This window comes from Psittacula echo (genome assembly GCF_963264785.1).
Source record: "Psittacula echo genome assembly, chromosome: 2".
Classification (NCBI taxonomy): domain Eukaryota; kingdom Metazoa; phylum Chordata; class Aves; order Psittaciformes; family Psittacidae; genus Psittacula; species Psittacula echo.
Genome location: NC_137737.1, coordinates 33019817 through 33047082, shown reverse-complemented (window position 1 = coordinate 33047082; position 27266 = coordinate 33019817). Strand labels below are relative to the sequence as shown.

At 41.1% G+C, this 27266-nt stretch overlaps 1 protein-coding gene across 4 annotated transcripts in view; it reads left to right on the top strand.

Moving 5' to 3' along the window:
- Nucleotides 1–7526: 7526 nt before the first annotated feature.
- The window catches only part of GLCCI1 (glucocorticoid induced 1), a 60035-nt gene continuing 40295 nt past the window's right edge, over nucleotides 7527–27266 (top strand). For all 4 annotated transcript variants that reach the window (XM_080639428.1, XM_080639427.1, XM_080639430.1 and 1 more), the window contains exon 1: nucleotides 7527–8199. In XM_080639428.1, the coding sequence (XP_080495554.1) occupies nucleotides 7743–8199 (457 nt within the window). In that variant the 5' untranslated portion in view covers nucleotides 7527–7742. The remainder of the gene's footprint in view (nucleotides 8200–27266) is intronic.

Below are 27266 nucleotides of genomic sequence, written 5' to 3'. Positions count from 1 at the left end.
ACTCATGCCTTTACTGTATTACAATTACAGCAAGAACCAAAATGTCAATGAGAAATAAAGAAAAACAGTATCTGTAACACTGCCCATGCTTTCTACTACTACAGAATTAAAAAAAGGAAAAGCTCCATTAAGTCAAGGAATCCTCCCTCTGTCAATAAACAACAATAAAAAGAATATCATGCCTTACGATTTATTCTCCAGTGCTTTGTTTATTTGGTATTAAATGGCTCATGGAATAAGGTTTCCACCTCTCCCCGTGGGAGATTATCCCAGCTGCTGAGACCTACTAGCAGTTCCCTTTCCTTTGTCTCTCTTTTAATGATGCCTAAGTTTTGCATTCTATTTTAGTTTGGGATGTAAAATCTACAAAGGAAATTCACATCCCCAAACCTGGTTTTAAATGCAATTAAGGCTGTGACATGAACCCACAAACCCAAGGAAACTTGTAGTTAAAACAGAAATGCATCGTATATTTCACTTGAGCGCTGTGCCACCTCAGCAGTACACTTTTAAGCTAACTGCATGTTTCCTTGGTTTTACAGGCTTGTTCCTTAATGTCATGTAAATGCACTTTTATTGTATGTAAATTAGCATTAGGCTAACTGTTAAAGCCTGTTTTATAGCTGTCACACCAACAAACTACATTTACAAGTAAATATTTGTTCTACAGGCGAATATATTACCTGCCTGGAAATAATAATCATTTTCAGCATTTCGTCTCAGTGCTGTGACTCTGCTCTGGCCTCAAAACCTATTGTATGCACAGAAGCTCTCAAAATGGAACATCCTTATTAAGAGGACATTGCTTATGGAGTAGCAAACCCTAAAGCAATGTGGCTCTCTAACATGTTTTATTCTTCTTACAAGGCTGCAAAATCTGTTTAACAAGAGAATATTCCTCTGCTTTGAAGACATAGAGACAACATGTTTACTTCCCAGTAGCAGTAGTAGAGGCCACTGTGTCACTCAACATCATCCCATTTGGTTGGTAAAGGAACAGTGGTGACAAGCTCCAAACAAAGTTTGTTGCTATTTGCTGTGCCTATGAAGAAAGATGGTGGTAAATAAGGCTTTATTTGTGAGAAAAAGTAAAGTAATATAAAACCAGGGAAGGACTGAAACAGAGGCTGGAGTTCCCAGACCCTCAGATTTACCTTTTAAATCAGTATTGCCAAAATGTACCCTTACTAACGTCAGCACAAACCTGACGGCTAGGGCACTGGTGTGGTACCAGTATCCATGGTTAGAGCAGTTCAAAAAGAACAACAGAAAAACAGGTATAGACCAAATCAGGAAATCTTAATGGAAAGATTTCAGGGACTCTGCTATCAGACACTTATAATTCTTTTAATGGATTATAATGGACTCAAGTCTACCTTGTTAAGGGGACACTGTTCATTTAAAAAGTAAAATGCCATATATGTCAAAGTACTTTAGAACACATTTGTGCTTTTCTTATATCCTTAGCAAGGTAACTGATCACAAAAAATGGTGCCTTTCCTTTCATTTACTGTATTTGGTATGATTAGTAATAAATATAACAATATAAACATAAATATAGTCAAATTGCTACTGGTATTTGTTTGTTGTTTCTACCTTTTCCATTCAAGGTACTATTGCGGTACATACTTACTACAGAGTACCTGAAAAAATAATTTGTTTCCTCACAAATGGTTCTATGATGTAGCAGGAGGATGTTTTATAAATAGGAAGAATTACTTCCATTATGTCTATGCAACATGAAGCGTTGGATTTTTTAGATATTTTTATTGATATTTTACAGATGACACTGGCAAGAAAAATCAAGGTTAATATACTAGAAGTGCCCATTACATTTGACATGTCAGGTTATCCAAATACTTACTATTTTACACTGTCTCAATCAGCTCACATCGCTGTACAGGAACCACACAAATATGGCTGCAAGAGTCCTTATACCAATTGCTTAGAAATGGAATAAAGGGAAAGCAAACCTGCAAAAGCTGTCAGCTACCCCTGTGAAAGGACTTGGGCTTAGTCCCAACTGTGCCAGATGGATTTTTTTTTTTTCCCCAGATGATAAACTAGGGAAAGGGAATGGAGACGGAATTGAGTCAAGTGACCAAATTCTGAGCAGTAACTTAGGGCTGGAGAAAACTCAGCTTCTCATGGGGTATGGTCTGACACAGTTGTCTTGTTAACTAAAGGAAAGTGTTGAATGGAATTACCTGTAGCAAAGGATAGAAAGAAAAGCTTCAGACTGAATGAGGAGCCTGGAGGAAGAAGGACTAGTGATTTTAGCTGTGAGTTGAACATTCACCTTTATGTTAAACCAGATGCCTAAGGAATACATAATTCAAAAGTCCCAAGTGGTTGGCCTATTTTCCTGAAGAACAGAAGAGGATGTAGCAGCAGGTCTGATTCCAGATGAGATAAGAATTTGTTATAACAAATATGTTCTGGTTTAAGTGAGTTACTCAGTACCACAAAAAAAGGTTTCTGTCAGATAGGAAAAAAGACAATTATCCAAAATGGTATTCAATTTTCTTTAGGGAAAAATCTTACAGTTCTTATTCTGCAGTTTCCTGGCTTGTTCATTATGCAGTACATAGTGACAATCCTGTGCACTGAATGAAATACAGTAACAAGTAGTATTTGACTAAAAAGACAGCACTATAAAACCTTTTTGCTGAAATTAAATGCTAATGTTAATTCTGATATTTTCCATTTTGTGAGTATTCATAAATACTCATTTGACCTGGTATAAATACAGCTTGACTCCATAGGTCTAACATGCCTTTATCTAATGCCTTTTCCCAATCTCCAGGAAAATAAAGACATGAGGAAAGTAAATCTAACACCTGACCACCTTTGGCCCTAAATTGGCTGATCAGTAACACGAAGGTAAGTCCTCAGTAGTGGAGTTTTCTTTTGTGGTTGGATGATAACATGAGCATGTAGAGACTTGAAAGTCAATGTGAGCCGGAAATGCTGTGAGTGACACTGAGTATGTAAACAAAAGTTTTGCCTGCCTCTACCTGCCCCATTTCGGCTTCTACTATCCTTTATTCTTTGTGCCTGAATCCTGGTCCTCCTACCCCATTCCCAAATACTTTCGTTCTTTTTTTGTATGTCTTGTCCCATTTCTCACTTCTTTCCATTTCACCCAGACTTCTCAACCACATTCTCAACTCCAATCTCTTTCTTGGTGTCAAGAAAACCAGCAGTTTGATAATGATAATGATAATGATGATAATGATAATGACTTTGTACCAGCAGCCCTGAAGAATTCAAGGGCACAATTGCAAGGTAAGTCCCAAGAAGACTGTGGACAGAGGGTGCTCAGCTGATCTGAGGAGACAGTTATCTGTGCCATCAAACATCTGGGAGCTGTGATAAAATGGAGCAAACCAGGCCAAAACGTAAACCAACACATCCACAGCCTGAGAGAGACATTTTCTCAGAAAATTTGCCACTCCTGCTTCAGCAGAGCTACCCAGTGCCAGACAGCAGCATTCCACACAGAGCCCTAACTACAAGTGATGCTCCCTTTCCTACCTAGGGATGCTGCAAGTGCACAGTGACAAGCTGATCTCAGACCCAGTTTTACCATTTGAGAGCTGGACTTTGGGTTCTTTGGCGTTGTTCCAGTCTTCAGCTGTAGATAATGATGTTTTCTGGTCATCCCTTTCAGAATGTTACTGGGATGTAAGTACTTCATCTTGTTATTTCTCTCTTCCCAAATGTAATATTCCCAATTGCATATTTGTTACAAATAAGTGAAATAGACAGAATGGATCCAAAGATATGTGAAGATTAACTCACCCTTTCTCATTGCTATTTTTCATTAGGTGCTGTGTGCAAACCTCAGAGACAGTCAGAAAGAACTGAACTCTAAGTGGAGTGGGCAAAGGGAAGCAAAGAAAACATAGAGGGAGATAAAAGAGACACAAAAATAATGAAACAAGCAGGTAGATACGCTGGGAGCAGAGTATTGATGGCCTCACACCCAGGTAAGTGCCTAGAAACAAAAGTATGTCCAGATTTGATAAGTTTTTCCTCTCTAAAACCTTCAAGTAGAAAAAAAATAAGGATTAGGATTGCACAGTGTCTGGTGACTGCTTAAACCTTCTCTGTTTCCATGGCTCATGGCACTCAAATAAACCTGTTTCTGCTCTCAAGAGATGAACCCATTAGTAAATGATAATAGTAGGAGAGACATGCTTTCCTTTTGCTTGTTGTTGCCCCACTACTTGAGGTCACTCCCTTGCTCCCATGCTCTTGCTGTGATGTGTAATATCCACTGCTTTCATGATGCCTCTCCCAGAAGCTGTGCTAAGGATGCCTGTGTCTCCCAAAAGGATTTAAGTTTCAGAAATATCTGTTACCTCCAGTATAAACTCCCTTAAGCACATGCCATCTGACAAGGTAGTTTCTTAAAATGGAAATGAGAAGCAAGAAACGCCTTTTATGTGGCTTTTGAGAAGTTGTCTCAAGGTATTTAAGGGAAACACGGATTTTTGAAAGATATAAAGATGCTGGTAGGAGCTCAGTCTTTGCTTCACTTTCCCTGTTGCATCTTCTGAATACTGCAGAGCAATGGTATTCCCAGAGGGAAGTGCTCTGAAACCTAGACCAAAAACATAATGAAAAATTCAGCAGTTGGCATACCACTTTAAAACACAGAAGAATACTTTCTTAATGTCTTCCAAAATCAGCCTCCTGGGCCCATGGTGGTGTTATGCTACGTATGCTAACCCTAGTTAAGAAACGGATGAAGCTGGAAGAAACTTCTGGGGAGCGACGTCTCCCCTGCATGCCTGTTGATGCGTCTGGTAACAGTCTGATTGGAAGCGGCCCTAGTGGGTCTCTTCCTCGCTTCCTTTGAAGGCTATGCAAGTGATGTGTTGGGTCAGTTGTCAGTTCAGCACTGCCTGAGTCAGTTCAGACTGAAAGGTTGCAACATGGCCCTCTGTTTGGAAAGGAAGACTTGCTGCTGGTATTTTATACCACAGTGTCCTATGGTTTGGGGGATTGTTTTCGTTACGGGGCTTGTGGGATTTACTTTGTATCACGTTTATCTTGTCTTTCTGCATCTATTCTTCCTATTCAAATATCTCACTTGTTTGGACAGGAAAGAATGTGATGGAAGTATTTGCACGGATTGCAGAATAGAGTCTATGCACCTAAAATCAAAAGTTATGCTTGTTCATCTTTATTTTAATCTGATGCAACCCTGAGCACCAGCAATCACTGCAGCATATCAGCTATTGTCCTAGTCAAAGATTCACCTTCTCTCTCAAATGACACCAAATGATTTTCATTCTGTAAGACATTACTGTATCAGCAATGTTATCTGACAAAGATACAGACACAGGAAAATGTGCTTACTGTTTAAAACACCATTGATATTAGTGTTGGCAGACTACTTCTACAGGTGAAAGCTTTCAAATCATTTTGATCCCAGTGCAGTGAAGCAGAAAATAATAAACTAGATAGACTTCATAAACTGTGATTAAGCAGAGCGCAAAATCCTTGAGGGGAAAAGGCTCTATGCCACAGTTACACAAACAAATTTGGCTTATGTTAGCAGAAAAAATAAAACAAACAAAAAGACTGGACTAGTGGAAAAATACATGGTTGCTGTTTCTTCTTAAAATTAATTGACAGGAGTAGCTTTGTTGACGAGCACATGTTCATGTGGATGTGCTGTGTATTATTCCAAGCCTTTCTGTAACATAACCGCGGTGGCTGCATCACATGGTGCTAGTGCAAACATAAGCTCGTTAACAGCCCATGAATAGAAGCATTTTCCTAGAATACAGTTTCTCCTTGGGACTATTGACTGATTCCTGGACTACCCAGGGGTCACTGTAGGTGCAGACAGCTTTGGAAGTACAGAGTGACTCTGCTAACCTGAAGTGAGCTATAAGACAATTGAGTGTTTATCATATAGTCAAAAAGAGTATAAGGAATATAGTTAATTCTGGTGACACTTTTGCTTTGCTACTGATTAGGTCGCAGTATCATATATAGCAGAATATAGCTTGTTAAAAAGCAACCTTTTTATTGCTATCTATGTTTTATGTTGTCAATTTTGTTCTCTTGAAGCCTGCACTGTGAATCTGAGAGGCCATCACACTGTGCTGGCTCCCTCCATGAAGAAGGGCTCACTGTGTTTTCCCTTCACCTCCACCAGCATCCTATTTGTGTCAGATCCAACATAAACCCTGCTGTATTGGTGGACTCAGCTCAACTTATCTTTCTGATCTTATAGCCTTTTATTTTCTTAGCTATTAAGATACTCATCTAAATCTTTATTTTCTTTCTGTCCCATTGTCTCATCTTATCCGTTCATCTAGTGGGAGCTTTTTCTCCTAAAACAAAAGCACTTTTCTTAGTATCACTGTAAAACTTTTTATTTCCTTCTTGACATTCTTTGAGGTTTTTTGATTTACATTAGGAAAACTTTCATATAAATCCCATATAAATAATAAACTTCCTCACGGGTAACTATGGCTCTGTTTCTGAGCCTGCCCTGCATGGGAGTGGAGGATGTGGGGAGAGACAGTCTCCCGAGATTAGGGGCAGTGCAAGACCTGGTCCAGGATACTTGCTCTCTTTGCTTAATATTAAATCGGCATCTCCTAAAGCCAACTTCAAACTCCAGAGTGCATCTTGGTACCTCACTGAGACCCCCGGGGGCTGCTGCCCTCCCCTTCCACCTCTTAACAATACAGCCCGGTAGTCCGACGTCACCCAGGCCCGCAAGCTCGGGCACCCCCGAACGCCCACCCGGGAGGCGCGGAACCAGCGAGGCGGCTGGGCAGCCCAGCCGGCGGCAACCCTGCGGGGAGAAATAGGCCGCTGCCCTGAGGGAAGACCCTGATGGGGTCGGGACGCCACCGGCGAGGCCCCGAGCCGACTCCTCTCATCTCTCACTGTCCCGCCGCCTCAGCAGGGTCCACGGACGGACAGCGCCCGTGCCCCGTGCAGCGGGGAGGAATCCTGCCCAGCCAGCAGAGCCCGCCCCGGCTGGCACCACACCGCCCCTGTGCCTGCCACATCCCACTTCCCATAGCCCGCCTCCTCCGCCGGCGGGACCGCCCAGCCCCCAGGCGCCCCGCCCCGCCGCGAGGAACCACTTTCTCATTGGTTGAGAGCAGAGAGCGGCAGGGCCGCAGTCCAATGGAGGCTGAGCTGTCGCAGCAATGGCGCCCAATAGACGCGCGCGCCTGCCTTCCCTGCCTGTCGCGGACGGGTGCCGGGGCTGCGCATTGCCATTCGGAGCCAGGGCGGCGCGGGGTGCGGGTGGTGTTGGCCGCGGCTCTCGGGCGCTGGCCGGTGCAAGAGCTGGAGCTGGTTGCGATCCCCTCCGCCACACCCCGCCCGACCCCCACCGGTTCCGTGTGCTCTCGTCGCGTTCCGCCGCCGACCGCCCTGAGCCGGCAGCGCTGTACGATGTGAGCAGCCGCGGGGCTCGGCAGCGCCCCCGGTGCCCACGACGCTGGGGCGGGCAGCGATGGCCAGAGCCTGGCGTGGGAGCAGCCTCCGTCGCCGATAGGAAGCGCCGGGGGCAGCTGGGCAGGCGGCGCGGAGACTCCCTCGGGCCGTGAAGCGCTTGTCCCGCCCCGCCCCCTCCCTTCTTCCTGCCCCCCCCCCCCTTCCCCCCGCGGCCGGTGCATGCGGGGCGCCGGGGGCTGAGCTCGGCCCCCCAGTAGCAGCCGGAGCGAGTGACCCATCGGGTCTCGAGCATCCCCGCCATGTCCTCCTCGTCCAGCTCCTCGCAGACCCCCCCGTCCCACCACCAGCCCCCGCCGCAGAGGATGAGGCGCGGCGCCGCCGGGTCCCCCACTGCCGGCGGCGGCGTGGCCGGGGGTCCCGGTAACGGTGCCGGGGGAGGTGCGGCGGGGACCAGCCGACTGCTGCAACCCATCCGAGCGACCGTCCCGTACCAGCTCCTGCGGGGCAACCAGCACAGCCCGACACGGTCACCCTCCGCCTCGGTGGGCAGCAATACCGGGCCGGGGGGCAGCGGCGGGGGTCGCGGGGGAGGCAGCCCGCCGCCGCCCAGCGCGACGCCGCCGTTGACGGCGGGAGGCAGCGTGGCGGAGCCGGGCAGGGTGAAGGGCAGGCAGCGGCGCTCTCCGGAGAGCGGCGGCAGCAGCAGGAGGAGCAGCTCACCTGAGAGACGGAGCCCCAGCTCCCCAGTGTACAGAGGTAAAGCACCGGGACAAAGCGCGTCCCGCTTCCCTGCCCCCCCCCCCCCGGGGGTGGCGGCCGGCCCGGGGCCATACTGCGTTCGGACACTCCCCACCTCAGTTTCCCGGGGTGGGGGGTGCGCCCTGTCCTTCCCCCGGGCAAGCGCGCGTGGGAGCCGGGCGAACACCCGGCCTGGCCCGACGGGAGCAGCCCCGCTTCGAGTCTTGGCGAATAGGGGAGGGAGGGTGAGCCCTAATCCCTACCCCGGGGAGTGGGGCAGGTGCCATGACCAGGTTTGCCCTGCCAGGAGGGAAAGCCCTTCGTCCCGCCGCCTTCCCATGGGGAGGGAGCGACTCCTTAAAAGTCATCTTCCTCCTGGGGCGAGGTGGAGATCTAGCTTGGGAAAAACACCCCCATCCCCCCTCGGCGACCAAGGGAGGGAGCGCATGCCCAGCGGAGCGGGGTGAGACCCCCGACAGCCCCCCGACCCCCCCGGGGCCGCCGCGGTGCTCTGGTCCCTCTGCGAGGGGGAACAGCCAGGGGCTCCTGTTCCTTCCTGCCCTTGCGCCCGGGCTCTGGAAGTGGAGCTGTCTAATAGAGCAACGAGTCTAAAATTAACCTGCTTCCCTGTCTACAGGTGTAATTATTTAGTGCGGGTTGTTAATGGGTTAGATTTATATCTGGGGTGTCATAACCCAGTTCTGAAGCGTGTGCTAAAACCGAGCCTCAAATGCTCTTCTTTTCTGCAGAGCTCAGTTTGTTAAGGAGTTGAGTTTTTATAACATCTTAGGTTAAAGTACATGATGTTTTCAAGCACAGACTCCGAAACAAAAAAGCAATGCCCATCATGAGATGCTTAAAAACAAATAACAGTCTGTTTCCTTGTGATGTTTAATATTGAATCTTGAGAGACTCTAAAAAGAAACCAAACCAACAAACAAAACCTAACAAACCTCAGCGTAGAAAATAGGCCTGTAAAGTTAAAAATGTAAAATTGATTCCCAACAAGTCCAACTTAACCTACGTCAGGTTGTCTGTTAAATTATTGAATATGTTAAAGTGGCAGTGGCCATCTTACCTCGCCCCCTCCGTCCTTCTTCCCCCATCACTTTAGCAGTTGAATGAATCGGACTAAATGCACTTCTTACGTTACCCTGCTGTAGCAATCAGGTATCACACATCATCTCTTTCTGGGCATGTTTATGTGGTTCCGTATCCCTTGCTTGTTCTGCCCCTTCCTGAAGTCTTCCTGTGTTTCATTTGTGTGGCAAATTGCGATCTGTGTTGGTGGCCAGTGTGTTTTGTAGCAGCAGAATCTGTTACCTCCTCCCCACCCCCAACCCTTTCAGTTTTAGTGTGTAGTAAAACCTTACAATCTGTAGTATGTGTAACTTCAGTGACAGTCCTAGGACACAGGCAGCATTTTGCAAATGAGCAAAATGTCACTGCCAGTTACGTGTAGAGTTAATTTTCCTTGCATGGTATTTGTGCTTATGTAGATGACCAAATGGGTTGTGTTATAATCTGAAGAGAGATCCTTCATAACTTACGTCTCAAAAAGATCATCTGTTTATGCAGAAGTTCTTGCATACTTGAGAATGGAAATGAGCTTCAGTGGTTTTTCCTCATTCAAGCTCTATTTAAAATTTTAAAGATCATACTTTTCACACTGTATGAAATATTGAATGTAGATTTCCCTTTTTTCCTCCTTTAATGCTTGCAAAATGCTCATGGGAAACTAGGCAAACCAAAAAGTTGATGCATAGGAAGAGTGGTTGTGCTGGGTACCGTAAAATATTTAATTATGGGAACCTGGAGGAAAACATTGTAGTGGTGCAGTGTGTAAAGGTCTATGCTTAAGGTGTATTGAAGAGGGGGGCATGTGGGCAGTTACCTGCAAGCAAGGAAAAATACTGCAAAGCTGTGAAGTATTTAATCATTGTGCACAAATTTTTTTTTTTCTGTTGGAAGGGAAAAATTTAATTTTAGAAAGTGGCTTCAGTTGTCTTCATCTGAGGACTATTCTAACCTTAATAAATCAGGCTATAAATTAGTCCTGAGTGACTTTTCCTTCATTAAACTTGTCTGTGCTTGCCTCATGGTGGACCATGTTAGTTGCATCCATGGCTTGATTCGGTGTAATGAGTGTAATGTATAAAATCATAAATGGCCCGTCAAGAAATGCACCCTGTAATCTGTATGCGCTGCGAGGAATTTGTTCCCCCTCCTCCAGGTCAAGCCAGCTGCTGCTGCAGAAGCTGACATCCTCTAGCAAATCCTGAATGAATGAATGAAAACAACGTGATCGCCCTAATAATGACCACAATTGCGCACGTCAACAGCTTTATTTTACTCGAAATACAGGCACCATTTTCTAGCAGGCGAGGGAATTAAGATACTCTATTTCTTCAGTCTGGCAAATGAGAAAAGGTTACCAACACCCCCCCGCCCCCAAAAAACCCCAACAAAACAACCTAGAGCTGGTTTTACACAATTTGGGATATAGTTGCATGCCATGGGGCAGGATTTTGTCTTTGTTTCCCTGCTTGTTCTCAGCATTTGAGTACATGATGTATGGATACTAAAACTGGTGTTTGTACGGTGATGTAGTGTGTAGAAAATTGATTGCTGAACTGGAGGACTGCTGCAGTGATAATGGAGGGCTGGGGGGGGGGGGGAAATAAGAATGTTCTGTTTTCAAACATGGACCATCTTGCTGCAGCTTGTTAAACAATGTGCTACTCCAGCTATTTATAGTTATCAGCATGCAAGTCTTGGGGAAGCGACTTGATTAAGCTGTGTTTTTTTTTTTGTCAGTTTTTTCAGAACCATTTCCCACTGCTGTAAAATGTGAGCTTAGGCTGTAGGTATAATCCTGTTGTTTTTCTCACCAGTGCAGGGTATCTGTTTGTCTTTCACTCTGCAGTCTGACTTGGATCGTTTCACAAATATGCTTGTGCTGGAGGCTGCTTGTGATTCTGATGGATAGATGTTTTTCTCTTCTTTAAGACACCTGCCCCTTCCTTACCTCCTTCCAGCCTTTTCCACTATTGATTCCTTGAATTGGCTATCCTACTAAGCCATCTTGTTGTGGATGTTTTAGTCATTTGCCAGAGTTGTGGGTTTTTTCATAAAGGAGATTTCTGTGAAAACACTCCAGCTTAGAGCCTCTACAGGTCAGAGCAACTACCATTGCAGGCATTGACATCACTACTATACGAATGAAAGCAGCATGCTCTGTTTCTTATGCCATCATCATCTTTTATGACCTTTCTTTCTAGGATGCTATGAATGTTTTGTTCTGCGGCAAACTCCTGTGTGTTTAGAACTGAAACTTTAAGAATTTGATGATTCTTTAAGCAAATTTGGGGATTGGTAGCCATTAGGTAAACACTAATGCCTGTATTTGTGTTTGGTCAGTATTGATATTGAATTGATGAGAAATAAAGTACTATAGAGTAATTTCAATGTGCTAAAAAGGAAAAAGAGGGAAGAAAAACTTCAGATATCATAGGATAAACCTGCATTGTCCTCTTTTAAAAACCATGTTTTTTCCTTACTAGTAGATCCATTTTTATAGCCTGTATTCATGTTTTGGAGAGTTGGTAATGTAAAGTGTGTGGTTGAATGTAACAACACATGGTTTTCTTAAAGGGAATATATCTGATAGATATCTGATCACATATATTGTAATGTCAACAGAATGTGAAGCTGCGTGGTTTATGATGGACATTCCAATAATAATAATAATAATAATAATAATAAACCCTTGGATAGGTCAAAGAAAACATATTGCTTGCAAACACTTGCGTGTTACAGGAAAAAAGCAAGTTGTTTTCTTTCTTACCTTACCTGGATAAAATTTATAGTTTCTGTTGTCTGTAAAGAAGTTTGTATTTAATCATGAGAGGGGTTTCCTGTTTAGGTTTTTATTTATTTATTTATTTATTTCCACATGGTATGCAATGTTTTGTGGTTTTGTGTACAGTGAGGATGTAAATGAGTTCTGTGTGTTTAATAGTGTTTTCATCAAATGCTTTGATTTGTTTAGTGTTAACTGGTGGTACTGTAATATTATGATTCATATTTTTCTAACTTTCACTTACAGAGTTCATAGTACAAACTTTTTTCCCCCATTAAATTTTGAGGCAAAGGTTAATTTTAAGGACATCTGGAGAATATTGGAATCCATTTGACTGTTAAGGGTTCCCAATATCTTCCCAAAATAACTCCTGAGGCATTGCCAACATTAGGAAAAGAAAGGAATTGAAAAAGATGCAAAACAACTGCGTAGCCCAGTTCTGAGTAATAAGTATGTGTATCTCTTATGGTAGTAGACAAAAGGCTAGTGGAATAAGACAGACTATATTGCTGATCTCTAGACTTGTAAAGGATATCAGTATTTAAAAAAAAGAAACAAAACTCAGACTTCAAAAAGCGGAACTACTTTAATATCCTGGATTTAAGCTGTCCAATATTTTGGCATCATAAACATTTATACCAGAGATCAAGAAGATCTTTTCTTTATTTCTAACAAATGTAGGTAAGGAAGTAATTTTTTGTGACGCTTCCTATTTCCTAATGCCTGAATAATAACAGTATTCCCATAATTGTATGGCCAAAACAGTTTTGCTCCAGCTTTCTCCCTCTCTCTTCCCAAAATAGCTTTCATTGGAGTATGATATGGTGAAATAGAAGACACTGGCTAAATTTGAACCAGTTGTCTTGAACTCAGAGTCTTTTTAGTTGCATGTTTTAACATCACTTTAAATGCCGATAGTATGTTAGATGTCCTTAATAAATATATTTCAGAAGACAAATTAATTGAGCTTCTTTCAGGTGTGAAAACAACTTCAGGAAAGAAAAATAAGAAGATACTTTCTCCATTGAACTTGAATAGCATTGTAGCAAGGCATTAGCTATTAAGAAAGCACTCCCCTCCCCCATGGAAAAAAATAACATATTATAAAGTCAATGCATATATCTCTTTTAAATCACTACTTGACCTTTAATTCTTATCCTTTGGACATAAGCAAGTGTTACTGTGTTACATATGGCCAAAGTGAAGCCACTTGCCAACATCCATGTGTAGTAAATCAGTGACTAATACTGAAATGAGGTTTCTGAAATGCGTAGTTCTTGTGCTTTGTCCCTTCCCATGGTGGTGGGATGAATGGAGGTTCTTTAAACACATCTGAAAATGCAGAAGGATAGATCAAGGGAATGTATCTTAGAATCTTACAAAAAGGGTCAGTGTTTATTGATATAGACTGATACATAATGAGTTGTTGAGCTTGCTATATTGCAAAAATTCACAGTGAAAGGTATTTATTTTTAAAATGGAGTTTATGCTACTTCTCTAGATACCATAATGAAAGAAAAAGATAACTGATGCATTAATTCTGAAATTTCAATTCAATCTGGACTTGAAAGCAATAGTTGTAACAATGTAAAACCTATTGGAAATAAACTATATGCTCCTCAATGTTTCAGTATAAGTGAATATTTGCAGTGGTTTTTTTTTTTTGTGACTTCATCGGTTGAGTCATTATCTTCATCTGAAGAAGGTAATAGTTGTTTTGTTGTGTGGTTGGTTTGTTTGTGTTTTTTCTCTCCACAGTTCCTTTTTTAAATTGGTTGGCAGTATCTTCAGTAGGGAAAAGCTTTGCCAACACTTGACACAATAGTTAATTCTCTATGGATTTAGCATATGTTCAGGCAAAGTTGTTAATGTAATAGGGTTTAAACATTGACTGGCATTTCTTAAGAAGTGTCTTTTATTAATGGAGAAAAAAAAAAGGATCCTATACTAAAGATACACAACTATAAAATTTTGCTGAAGACTTGAGAAAGTCAACAGTATTAATGATCATCATCTTGCTTTAATGTTAATATTTAAATGCATTGAGTTCCCTCTTTTTCCACACTGCCTGCCATATAAATCTGTAGTGCCTAAACAATGGCTTAAGGCATTTTCAGGCAAGTAAAATAATATTTGCATCTCATTAGAAGGGATATATCCACAGCAACTTATCAGCCTGATATTATCCCAGTTTCCTTCGTGTCGCCATTTTTGAGATGTGGACAGCTGCAAAATTTAGAGAATTGGAGATTACAGTGAAGAAAAATGGGTGTTCCTACTTAATCTAATTTTTACATTTTGAACTTTTTGATTGTTCTTCAGTTACGCTTAAATGTTTCTCTGCCTGATTTGACTCTGAAGTTCATAGCCACTAATGTATGTTAGGGCAATTTTTGAATTGGAAATTAAATCCTAAATCTTGAGAATAGTTGGTGGGTATTGAAAGGGACTACAATTTGAGACTTTGGCAGTATGGATACCACACAGAGTATCATGATATGGTGTGTAATATCAATCCTTTCAAATGGTGAGATGGTCTCTCCAACTGTTATTTTTCCGAAGGTAGGCTCTCATCCATGGAAACACTCACCCATGGTTGAAACGGGAATACGTGTTCTCTCAGGAACTCTTTCCTGCTCTTTTCCAGCTGTGTGAATATGGACTTACAACCAGAGTTGCTCCCTTACATGGTCTCCTTAGATTGTCTGATGATGACTCTGCTCAGACCCTCTTCTGCTGTTAGACAGAAGAGGGTATGTAGTCTGCCTTCTGGAAGGAAACCCAGCCAGGCCAAGTGGGACCATGATGGAGAGTGTCCTCAGCCTGCTGTCTCTGACCTTGTCATGCTGCCTCTGCCCTGTTCTGTTCATTTCTCTTCTGTATCTTTCCTGCTCATTTGGTGTCTGCATCACTACTTATTAGCTGCTGCTGCATCCTACCAAACTGTTGAGTTACCCCCTGTTATAAACAGATTTGTTTTCTTTGAAGGGAGGATGTAAAACACCCAGAAGGTGTGGGTGTCTACACTCAAGCAATAATTGTTTTCTTCACGAACCATTTGTAAATAGGGATTAACCTGACCAGTTGGTGTTGGGTCAATGGAAGAATCAATGATTTTGATGGAAAGTTTTCATCAAAAAGTAGTAGTAGACCTCTTAATCAGCTTTCCATGTTTGATATTGCTGCTTTGAAGGCTGTATACTTCCCAGTAGATCATAAAGTGTTACAAACTTGGGTTTTGAAACCCTAATACAAGGTTGTGTATTGGATAGTCCTTATTCAGTGTTGCATGTGTGCGAATAATAAATGATGACACAGATGTTAGTGCTTATAAAGATTTAACTTTCACTGCTGCTAGTGTTAAATTGAGGAGTAGCTGTTCACAGTGGATGTTATTCTCCAAAATCAAATACAAATGAATAACAACACTGGTCCTCATATGCCACTTGTTTTGCACAACCTGAATCTAGTTTTACTCATGCTACATACTTTGTTTTCAGGAAGAATGTATCTTGTATTTTCCTCATACGAGTGGTGGCTAAGAACAGTCCAATAGCAGTTCCATCATGTTTTTTGAATAATCTAAAATTCATTGTAGAATATTCTATTCATATTCCACCTTGAGATAGTCTAAACTGGAATAATAATTTAAATGTCCCATTCCTTGAACAGTGCAAGTCTCCTGTGTGAATGAGATTTAGCTTCATCCTTCCTTCCTACACTCTCACCACCAGGCATTAAGCTCAAAGATTAGTTGTAGACACACTTCTGAATTTCAAGAATTAACACTCATTTAATTGGCTTGACCTGTCATTGCAAGATAACTGGCATTCATGCTACAAACTTGAAACTCATTCTGTAGATGTATGAAGTTTAATTTTGTTTTAAGTATTAAATGTCTCCTTTTGGAGATGTTTTCTGTAACAGTAACCACTTGGTTGTGAACAGATTAGATATATGGCAAAATGGGTATTGTTGTATCCTGTGCCTTTTAATCTCTGGTGTTTTGGGGTACAGTGCCTATTCTGGAGTTCTGATAGACTCTGTGAAGGTTGAGTAGCTGGATTACCTGAATATCAACATTTTTTAGAAAGGCTTCATGATTAGAAAAACCTAAACATTTTAATGTAGGTGCTTAGACTGCAGTACTAACTAAAACCAATCAAAACTAATCTGTTGACATGTGTCACCATTTAGAAACCAAACTGTGGTTTGGAAATAAGGTATTCTTACCAGGAAAGAAATTATGGTTATTTAGCACTCAATCACTAGCTAATTCTTTTAATCCTAGTCTGCAGAAATGAGCCTGTAAATACAAAGCCCACTTCAAAGTATGACATGCAGTCAGCCACTGGCTATCTGGGAGCATGCTACCTAGGCGCAGGTATAAATGCCAGGTTTGTGAACACAGAGCTTCCAGGGATAATAGTACAGTTGCTGTAGCCATGCTGGATCAGAAGTGTTGCTAGGTAAACCTTCAAAATTTTGCACTGTGTTCCCAGAAGTCAAGCCACGGAGATGAACAGCATGTGAATGGCTCTCCAAGACCCATGGGTCTCTGTAGGTATTTAACAGGTCTCAATACCACTTCTGCACAGGATGACAGCGCTCATTAGCCCAGTAGGATTAGAAGGTCCTGATGACTACAGCAAGTGCCATTGTGGTGCGGTCTGGGTTTGGTGGGTGGAGTTCTCACACACAGAGTCACTCTAAATTCAGCGCCACATGTCAGCTGATCAGTCTGGAGCCCTGGAAAGTACATTGCAAAACCCAAGTGGCTTTGCAGTGTTGACACTATGCAGTTAGGTGTCACACCTTCATATCCACTAGATCATATATTACTCAATTTTTTTGTGGTATGTGATATCTTAACTTTCTGCTTTTCAAAGTAATGGAGGATTGACTTGCTCAGTAAAAATTAAACACATATTTTTGCTGAGTGTCCCAGAACAGACTTTGAACATTGCGACTCTAAAAATATCAGCTAGCTGCTGAAGAATGCAGAATAAGACTTAGGTTTACACAGTAGCTGGGAAGCTGCCAGGTTAAAGGAGAAGCCATCTTCGCAGAAGTAAATTTGTGTTCAAGGCCTTAAAGTTTTCATCCTTAACTGATAGCCGTGTTTGCTTAATTGTGGCAATTGATAGTGGAATACCCTGACACATGCTTACTCTCATACTGTGGTTTTCTGGTATTTCAGCTTCAGTGGTTCCTTTTTTGTATCGAATACCCTGCCCCAAATATTAATCTTTGTAATGTTTTCTTCTCCCAAAATGAAGCCGTGAAATACATGTGAAATACTTGATGTTCTTTTCAAGGGGAACAAGAAAAAGTCCTAATCTGGAAGAGAAAAATTTGTCATGGGCAAAATGGAATTAACTCATATATGTTTAAAAGTAATGTGTATTTCAGAAATTTCCATACAAGGAAATGACTGGAGAGACATACTCAACTTGGGAGGCTGTCCACACTGAAGATCCAAATAACCTTTGGACATTACTGTAGAAACAGGGAGACTCGTGCTTTCAAACCAAGTTGTGTACCAAAGTGTGCTGTCCATACATTGTTTAAAATATTAATTTTGTGGAACTGTTGTATACATCTGCCTTAAGTTCTTCCAAAGGAGGAATTAGCATACTAAGAGTATTGGAGTCTCATGATTTTACTTAGTGATGTGTATAATGTTTAATATGAAGTTGTAGGATGCAGGGAGATCTTTTGTTTGCAAGAACAGAAACTCAGTTTAGCTGTATTGAAGATGGGAATTGCTGAATCTGGCAACACAAAATCTGGGAGAAGCAGAAGAAATGGATGTGCTGGCAGTGTATATACAATAAATGTTAGATTTTTTTACAACTAGGCCTTTTTTAATAATAAAATTTACATGCATATACAGCAAGAGAAAATCCTACATAAAGATATGTTCTAAAAAAATCTGGAATACTGCTTCAGATTTCAAAATTTGGCTAAACAAGGTTGTTCTGATGGTTACAGAGAGGATCTGTCTAATGAAAAATATAAATACTATTGGAATTTTTAAAACATCAGGAAAACTTGAGTTTCACTTTGAGTTTTTGAGGATGTGACCTGGTTGCATGGATGCATCCCCAGAAGGCTGTTAGGAATAAGCAGGGAGCCTGCAAGATATAGCAGGAAGAACTGAGAAAAGACTGACACGTTAGAATCATAGAATCCTAGAATAGTTAGGGTTGGAAAGGACCTTGAGATCATCTAGTTCCAACCCCCCTGCCATGGGCAGGGACACCCCACACTAAACCATGCCACCCAAGGCCTCATCCAACCTGGCCTTGAACATGGCCAAGGATGGAGCATTCACAACCTCCCTGGGCAACCCATTCCAGTGCCTCACCACCCTCACAGTAAAGAATTTCTTCCTTATATCCAATCTAAACTTCCCCTGTTTAAGTTTGAACCCATTACCCCTTGTCCTGTCACTACAGTCCCTGATGAATAGTCCCTCCCCAGCATCCTTGTAGGCCCCCTTCAGATACTGGAAGGCTGCTAAGAGGCCTCCACGCAGCCTTCTCTTCTCCAGGCTGAACAGCCCCAACTTTCTCAGCCTGTCTCCATATAGAAGGTGCTCCAGTCCTCTGATCATCCTCGTGGCCCTCCTCTGGACTTGTTCCAACAGTTCCATGTCCTTTTTATGTTGAGGAAACCAAAACTGCACACAATACTCCAAGTGAGGTCAGTGCGTTAGAAGAATGAGAAAAGTTGACAGAAATATAATTACACCACACAGAAGCATTTTGAGAAACAGCTAAGGAAGAGTTAACATTTTACACTAACAATTGGTTTCATCCTGTATGATGAAAATACAAACACATATCCATTTTTACAGATCCTAACAAATCAATTTTTGTGGTTCTAAAAAGACTACTGGTCATTGTACCACCTAGCCATCCCATGTGTCCACAGGGTTTGAGGCTGCCATTGCTTGGGGTGCTGAGGGGATGACAGCCACCATCCAGTTGTCCAACTGGCAGCCCTACCAGGCATGTACTGAAAGGATTCATAGGTGTGGCAACCAACAGGCACAGGGTGTCTTATCCTGTTGAATTAGCTAATGTTACCCAGATGTTTTCTTTCGGCTGGGTGGGAAGCCACGGTAGGGTCAATCCTCCTGTGATGAAGAGGCAGAAGACAAGGGCGGACGAACCCATCGTGCAGGGACACAACAAGGTCCTTTATCTGTGGAAACACAAGCATAACCTCTCCCCCATGTTATTAAAGGGAACAGTCCTTCCCATTCGTAAGTTTCAAGGTTATATATTTTAACATGAGCTTTCTGCTGTTTAAAATCCTTAGAAGCCCAGAAATGGTGCTGTATAGGAGAGGTCCATCCTTGTCCAACGATTTAAAAAATTCAAAACATAACAGGTTTTTGCTATACGTTCTTGTGGGGTTAACCCTGAACTCCCCCTTTTTTATTTCTGCAACATGGTTTTAAGAGTCCTGGCAGCACAAAAAGGCCTCTTGTTGTTGTAGAGGATCGTCCGTTTAACAATGCTGCCTTTCCATGCCTGAGTGGGCCATATGTGCCAGTTGGAATAATTTGTCAATCAGAAGTGAGTCTTTTCACTTTTTCTTAGCTGAAACCTGGAAAAGCTTGGACTTTACACACCTGAAGACAGACAGTAGAAACATGCAAGTAGAAGAACAAGGAAAAAGTAGTTGCACCATTTGGTACCAAGGGAAAAAAAAAGATTAAGGATCATCTAAGACTGATTTGATGGAATGTATGGCTTCAAAATCAACTTCAGGGAATGGTAGCAGAAATCCCACAGCACAGATATTTATTCAATGCTTTGTACTCACCATAACAAAGTGTAAGTTACTAGCTTCCGATTAGGGCAGTGATTTTTAACCCAGGAAGATTTAAAAAAAAAACCCAACCCAAAACAAAAGCCGCTAAAAAGAAAAAAAAAAAGGGAGAGGGGTAATTTGGAATTAGAAATTACCAAGAGTATGATAAATACAGTTTGCATATTTTAATAAAGTCAATTTGGTCATCTCTATTGCAGGATTCTCGAAAAGCCTACTCAGAAGTTCATGCTTACCTTCAGGTTTCTAAGGCAATCTTCTGAAAAGGAGGTGACACCATTTGAGTATAGATTGCCAAGTATGGTGTTGAGTCCAGTTCTGAATTACAGAGACTGTTGGTCTAACTCATATTGTAGGTGAAACTTCAGAAGAAATCCCGAGGGATGGTGGAAAGCAGGAAGAGAAGGTGAAGTGCTAAATGAGCTTTCCCAATTGTGTCATGCTAACCTGGTGGTTTTGATAAGAGAACTGATTTTTTTAGACGGGAAGTAGATCTTATCTGCTTAGGCAAATTTTAAAATTAGGATGATGAAACCATTGATGAATTTTGAGAATTTTAATTAGTACACAGGAAGATTATGCAAGAAGAGTTGAAGGACCTTGGGAATTGAAATCATAATTTCAAAGAGTGAGATTTAAAAGCAGAAAAATTGAGGTTTACGTATGTGAGGTTGTACTTGGACAGAATACCTTTTCCTCTAAGGGGGGAGCATGTAATTTGAAAGTTCTGGAGGGTGGAGTTGGGTGATGGTGGGATCTCTAAACTGCCAACATGAGGTTACTGAGAAATACTGGGCACAGGTCAAGTCTTGCACAAATGAGCAACACAGGGGCCTGCTCAGACATTATCTGGGAAGCTGCTCACAGTCTGGTGCTCCACATTTTCAGAAGGGTAAGATCAGACTGGAGCAGACTTGGAGAAGGACTGCTAGGTTACACTAACAGTGGGCAGACTAACTGTGGCGATGAAAAAAATATGCTCTGAATAAAAATACAGTTGTTTTCTCTGAATCCAGGTGAGAAGGGAAGGGGAGAGGTGGGAAGGAAGAACTGTAAGTTAGTGCTGGGATGTGAATGAGTGGATTGGTTTCACAATGTAAATGTTTATGTGGAAAACTATAAGAAGGCCTGACACCATTGGAGAACAAAAATCAGCATTATTTTTACAGTAGAAATTGTGGGGGGCAAAATAGCCAGATGCTGTAAGACTGACTCTGTAATTGTTAAGTGATTATGTGTGTTTTGTCAGTGACAGTTGAGAGCTGGGCTCCTGATTTAGGAAGTTGTTTCTAGTCCTTTGTTTTTATGACTTAACTGGTAATGGAAAGATAATGTATTTAATCAGCAAAGTTGGGCAGCCTGATGTGAGCAATCAGTTTTAATCTGGTTTTATGTTTCCATTTCTCTGAAAAAGTATTATTCTTGTTTAGTATAATCATCTCTAGCTAGGAGAATGCCTTCTATCTGTCATCATTGGTGATCATTATGATAGCATAGCCTATTGTACATTGATTACAGTTCTTTGTGTATTTTGATTGTGAAAGTGGTGAATCATGCCTTCTGTTTTTTTTTAAGGGTTTTTATTCCCAATATGTCCAGCTGCATTTTGATGAAAAGTGGAATAAAATTAAAGGTGTACCAACCCCTCACTTTTCTACGTTTTGTTAAATTGTTAGTATAATTATACCAACAACAATCCCTTCAGAGTCGTCAAGTTTATTTAACAAAGGTGGTACTATTTTTAGTTACTGAACTAATTGCATGTGTTCATAATTTTCTCCAAGGTTTTAATGATTAATAAACTGGAAGAAGGAAAAAACAAGAGCTTCAGTGCTCTTTTTGGTTCCCAGTTAATTTCTCAATATTGGATAAATTTGTCATTCAACAGATCTAAATTAACAAACTAAAATGACAAAAATTCTCTGTACCTGTAGAAGCACACAACAGTTAATAATTGGTTGTGTGTTTCAATGTGCTGTTTTTCCCAGCTACTCCTGAGCTCAAATCAATTTTGTTTTAGCTTTTTAAAGGAACAATTCTTAGATAATTTATTAAATGATACCAAGTTTAGGTATTTGTATAGTGTTTAAATTTGAAAAATAAAACAACACCCTAAAAATGTGAAATTGTGTTTTTTACCTACCTGGTGTTCTATTAAAGTAGAAGTATGTAGGTCACATCTGTTGAACAAAGCAGGCTTTTGTGATATTAAATGCTTCGTCTTTTGTATACAGGTCCTATACATGCCAGCAGTAATCTTTGTTAGAGGAATGACTTAGTTTTGGAGAGCTGAAGCTTTCTTCCTTGTACTTTGTTTACTTTGCTTGCTGAGATAAGAGCGTTCTTTCTATGCTTGATCTCTAAGGATAGTGTTCATTTTAAACAGGGGAGTTTTGCCATGAACAAAATCGGACTTTTGCAAGTTATGTGTAGTCACGTTTTATATGACCTGTACTTGGATGGAATAGGGAAATGAGGCAGGGACCATGCTTCATCATGCAAGCATAAGGAAACCAAGAATTTGAGTCAGCCATAGGTCCAATTAGATTTGTATGCTTGCAGATTCATCCATCTGTCCCCCTTTGTCCGCGTATCTATAGCACTGTGCCTTCCCATGCAGTTATGTGAGTAGAGCTGTACGTCCTTTAAGAGTCATGGATAGAGTGGATGGAAGGAAATCTCCTTGATGGAAGGAAATGCCTTCATCTACCCATTGGATTCCATGACTAGTCAGAAGACCTCTTCCCTTTTCACGTGGCTTAAGTTGTGGTGGCTATAAAAGATAACTCAATATGGTTGATTACTATAAACTCTTACTGTGGGTCTTTGTTTACAGTTTTCCTTTGAAAGAGCAAGCTGGTTTGGTTTTGGTTTGTTTTCCCAGTATAGGTTACCTCTTGTATTGATAGACCTGCTGTTTAATGTAGTTCAGTTTAAATTCTTGTAAGCCTTGTCAGGTGCAAAACTGAATTTGCTATGACTAGGTGTTCCTGCTCTGGCAGGGGGATTGGACTAGATGATCTTTTGAGGTCCCTTCCAATCTCTAACATAATGTGATACTGTGATACTATCAGTCTGTTAAATGACCCTTTGTTGTTGTTGTTATTGCTTGCTTGCTTGTCTGTTTTCTTTCTTCCTTCCTTTCCTGAAGAATTTTGGATATAGAAAGGACATCATGCGGGGATCTCGATCTCTGAAAAGGTCTCAAATCTCAAGTGGACTGCTTTATACTTGTTCAGTTTGGTTGTTGGAGCCTTGTTGAGATTATGGTGCTATTCCATGCCTTTATTTTTGTTGATCAGTGTTACAGATAATGCGAAGATAATTCAGAGTGGATTGTGTCAGTCTGTTTAGTTACTTCAGAATGTCATCCCCCTTCATTTTTAGTCTTCCTCTGTATTGGTTTCTAAAAATATAAATTTGGGAACAATTTCTGAAGTTGATAAAACTGAATCAAAACCAGTGTAGTGCACATAATAAAGATAGACATTTTACTAGCTGAATGAATGTACAGTATTTTGAGATGTATCAGAAAGTAACTTAAAATGACCATCTCTTATTATATCCTCCTACAAATATCCTTTTGGTAGCAAAACACTGTATTGCATTTTACATGTTTGAAAAAACAAATGTTTTGTTTTAAGTTATTAAAGAGATTTAATTTGAAATTACAGAAGGAAGAGTGCAATGACATTTTTTCCATTCAATTACATATTAGGGTGTTGTATTTTTTAAGTTGCTGTTTAAAATCCTATTTTTTGTTATTTTGTCAGAATAGTATGTAGCAAACAGTGTGCTCTTTGTTGTTCTGCACCACTCTGAACTGTTAATGCAGTCATTTCAGCCAGTTTGCAGATTGGGTCAGACACAAGTCCATCAGTCGCTGGCAACTGGGAAACGTCTTCTGAGCCAGTAGATCTATCTCTTGGAGTAAAACTTCTAGGGACCCCAAATCCCTTGTTAATCTTTCTCATGAGAGATTTTGGCTCCAGTTACAGAAGAAAAGCCTTCTTGAGAATGAAGATTGAAGTATTTTTTTTGAATGTCCTCTAAATCCCCATTTCTCAGTGTTTTTCCTCACAAAGTCATAGCTACGAGTTCTGCAGATAAACATACACCAGCTTGTCCACCGACCTACCTAATTGCAGGTGGCAGAGACCAGTCAAATATATGTTCAGGAGTCAGTACAGTATCACTATATACTCACCGGAAAAACAAACAAAAGTGAAAAAAATCCTTGACCAGACTCTTCAGGGACTGTTCCTTCTCTTATATCTGAAAGTGTACTTTTGTAATATTCAAGGAATCATAGTCCAAAGCAAGCAAGAGTGAAGTATTCCTTTTTATGCTTGTAGAAGATGTAACAGAAAGAGGGGACTTGGCTAGACATTGGAGGGGGTCAATCATCATCAGCTGCTGCTGTGGTAAACATGACCTTAGTGGTGGGCCATCATTTTTAGTAGTCACTGTGGGTCACCATTCATTAATATTCAGCTTTCTGTTTCTAGTTTATGATTTCCTATGCTGCGTTCCCACATACTTCATTATTTAAGAGGCATTCACATAGGCACCTCTGAATAATTGTTTTTGCCTAGTAAGAATGTCCAAAAATATATACTCCTTCATAACATGATATCTAGTCTCTGCATCTTCTTCAAGCCAGGCAGCTTGAGCTCTGACTTTGGAGCTCTTGTAAAGAGTCTTAAGCAGACTAGGATATTCATCAAAGTGACTCCTTCCAAGAGTATTCTGTATTTTTGGAGGAAATTCTTCTGAAGTCGGTATTAATTTCCTAGGTAAAATCTGAAATTCTTTAGGAATGGATGAGAACAAAGCTTGGGAGCTCATTCCTCTAGCGGCTTTGAAGGTGAACCAGAAGTCTCTGCAGTGTTAGTAACTGAGCTGAACAACATCTTATTAAACTTTCTTATGGAATTCAGTACTGCTATTTCATGGTGTCATGACTAGGCTGTCTTGGGTAAATAGTTTAAGTTATAGATGAACTTTGAAGAAAAAATCAAGATATTACTGCAGGAACGTTGTCTAGCATTTTGGTAGGAGTGTGTCACAGTTAACTGACATTGATTAGGAGTTGACAATATTAATACTCCTAGTTTTAGGAAACAATGAATTTTATTTCATGTTTTTCACTTAACTTGAAAGGAATCTGTGTCATCTGAGAAGTTCTGATAATTTTAGTCTGTTTAAGCTGAATATATCCATGCAGGAATGTGACTGGAAAAGTTTTGGCCAAATTTGAACTACATCTGCTAACTGCTAAGAGAGAGATGGAAAGAAAAGATGCTGACAGATGAGCTCTGTTGGATTTAGCTGAAGCAGTTATTACAGTGGTACCAATGCTAGCTGTCAGTCTCACTCTTCTACTGCAGGTGATTTTCCTCATTGCACGCATGGCAGAAAGCATTATTTAAGCTAAAATGGACTATGAACATGGCTTTGAGATTATGTGCAGGTTAACTGCCTCTGTGTTGGATGGGAAAGCAATCTCTTCATTTTAGAGCTGTAGCAGATGGTTTTATTTGAGCCCTATGTCCTTTTCAAAAGAGCTGTCATGTTAGTCTCTTACTAAATTACATTTTGCTGGCAGAGAAATGTAAACCTTCTTTTCAGTCAGTCTAGGTGGTATAACTAGAATTCTTTTGTCTCTCAATGCAGCGTACAGAACCATAATTTCATGATTTCATGCAGTTTATTTTAGTTGATTCCTGCTGGGAGGTAGGATCACACAGAATTTCACCAGCTGTAGTATTCAGGTGGACCCTTGTGTCAGTTTGTGTAACATTTATAACTAGAAATACATAGCAATAGCCCTTAAATAGATACCATTAAAATCTGTAGCATATTTTAAATAACATGTACGCTCATAGGAAGGCAAAATACCTCACATCTTGCTTTTGTAATTCCTAGATAACTTTCAGGTTATCTATGTGCTTATGTGCTGTGTTCCTGAGTGTACTTGTTCTGGAGGTAGAGTTGAGCTCCTTGTGAGGTATGTCACACATCACTGAGGAAGACTTGTTCTGACTTACCACTGCAGTAAAATCTGTTCTTGCATTCTGATATTGTCAGATGAGACATAGTCTGTAACTTGGGGAAAATCAGACTGTACCTTTGGAAATTTCTGAATATTGATGAAGCATTTCTGAATGCTGAAGTCCGTTGGCTAACTTAAAGAGATGTTGAAGGGCTTTGGATGTCAGATGGTATTTTATGCATTTCATTTATTTATTTTATTTTATTTTTTGCTTCTGGGAGAAAACTGGAGCATGAGTTTCCATCCGGAGAAAGTGATTTGCCTTGGAGTGGGATATTCATGATGGTAGCGTCAAAATCTCATTGGTAATGAAAGTCTGGGGAGAAGTTGAAAGTTCTGTAGTAGCTGCCCAGAGTAGCAGGAAGCCGGACTTATAATGAGGTGAGGAAAACAAAATTAACAAATAAATCCTGAGAGCAGTTTTAATATTTGGAAAACAATTTAATCTGATCTGAGCCACCACTGTTGTGATCCAGTTCAACACTGCTCTCTGCGGCATCCTGTCACCTTCATGTACATTAGCGTACAAGACATTTTGTCAGATGCTGATTTGTAGAAGTTCCATCAAATCTCAGGCTTACAGATTCCTTTTTTATTTTTCATGATCTAAGGGTATGTCATGAAAGGGTGAGACTTAAAACTGTTATTGGACAGACCTTAGTGCTTCTGCAACCCTGTCGTTCCTTCTGGCTCTCCTGTGGTTGTTTCTGCCTGTTGTATTTTGCCAGCTCTGCCTGTAATGGGGAAAACTGTGTATTTATGACTTTTTTGGAGTACATTTTAGTTTTCTTTGCTAGGTACGTTCACACATCTCTGGATGCCATTTCAAAGTAGATGGAAGGAACACAGACGAGCGGAGCAGAGTTGGTATTAAATTACTGTTCACTTGGATTGTTTATGCAGTTGAGAAGTGGTTTGTTGCCTATAATTCAAAAAAATACTGAAGAGTAGTAGGGTCTTATGAAACTTCATCTTCATTTTTCCCCCTCCTTGCTTTAGGGTTTAACAGACTACTTCCAAGATTACCGTGGAAAAATATAGTAACTTTTGTTGATCATAGAATCATAGAATCCTAGAATAGTTAGGGTTGGAAAGGACCTTGAGATCATCTAGTTCCAACCCCCCTGCCATGGGCAGGGACACCCCACACTAAACCATGCCACCCAAGGCCTCATCCAACCTGGCCTTGAACACGGCCAAGGATGGAGCATTCACAACCTCCCTGGGCAACCCATTCCAGTGCCTCACCACCCTCACAGTAAAGAATTTCTTCCTTATATCCAATCTAAACTTCCCCTGTTTAAGTTTGAACCCGTTACCCCT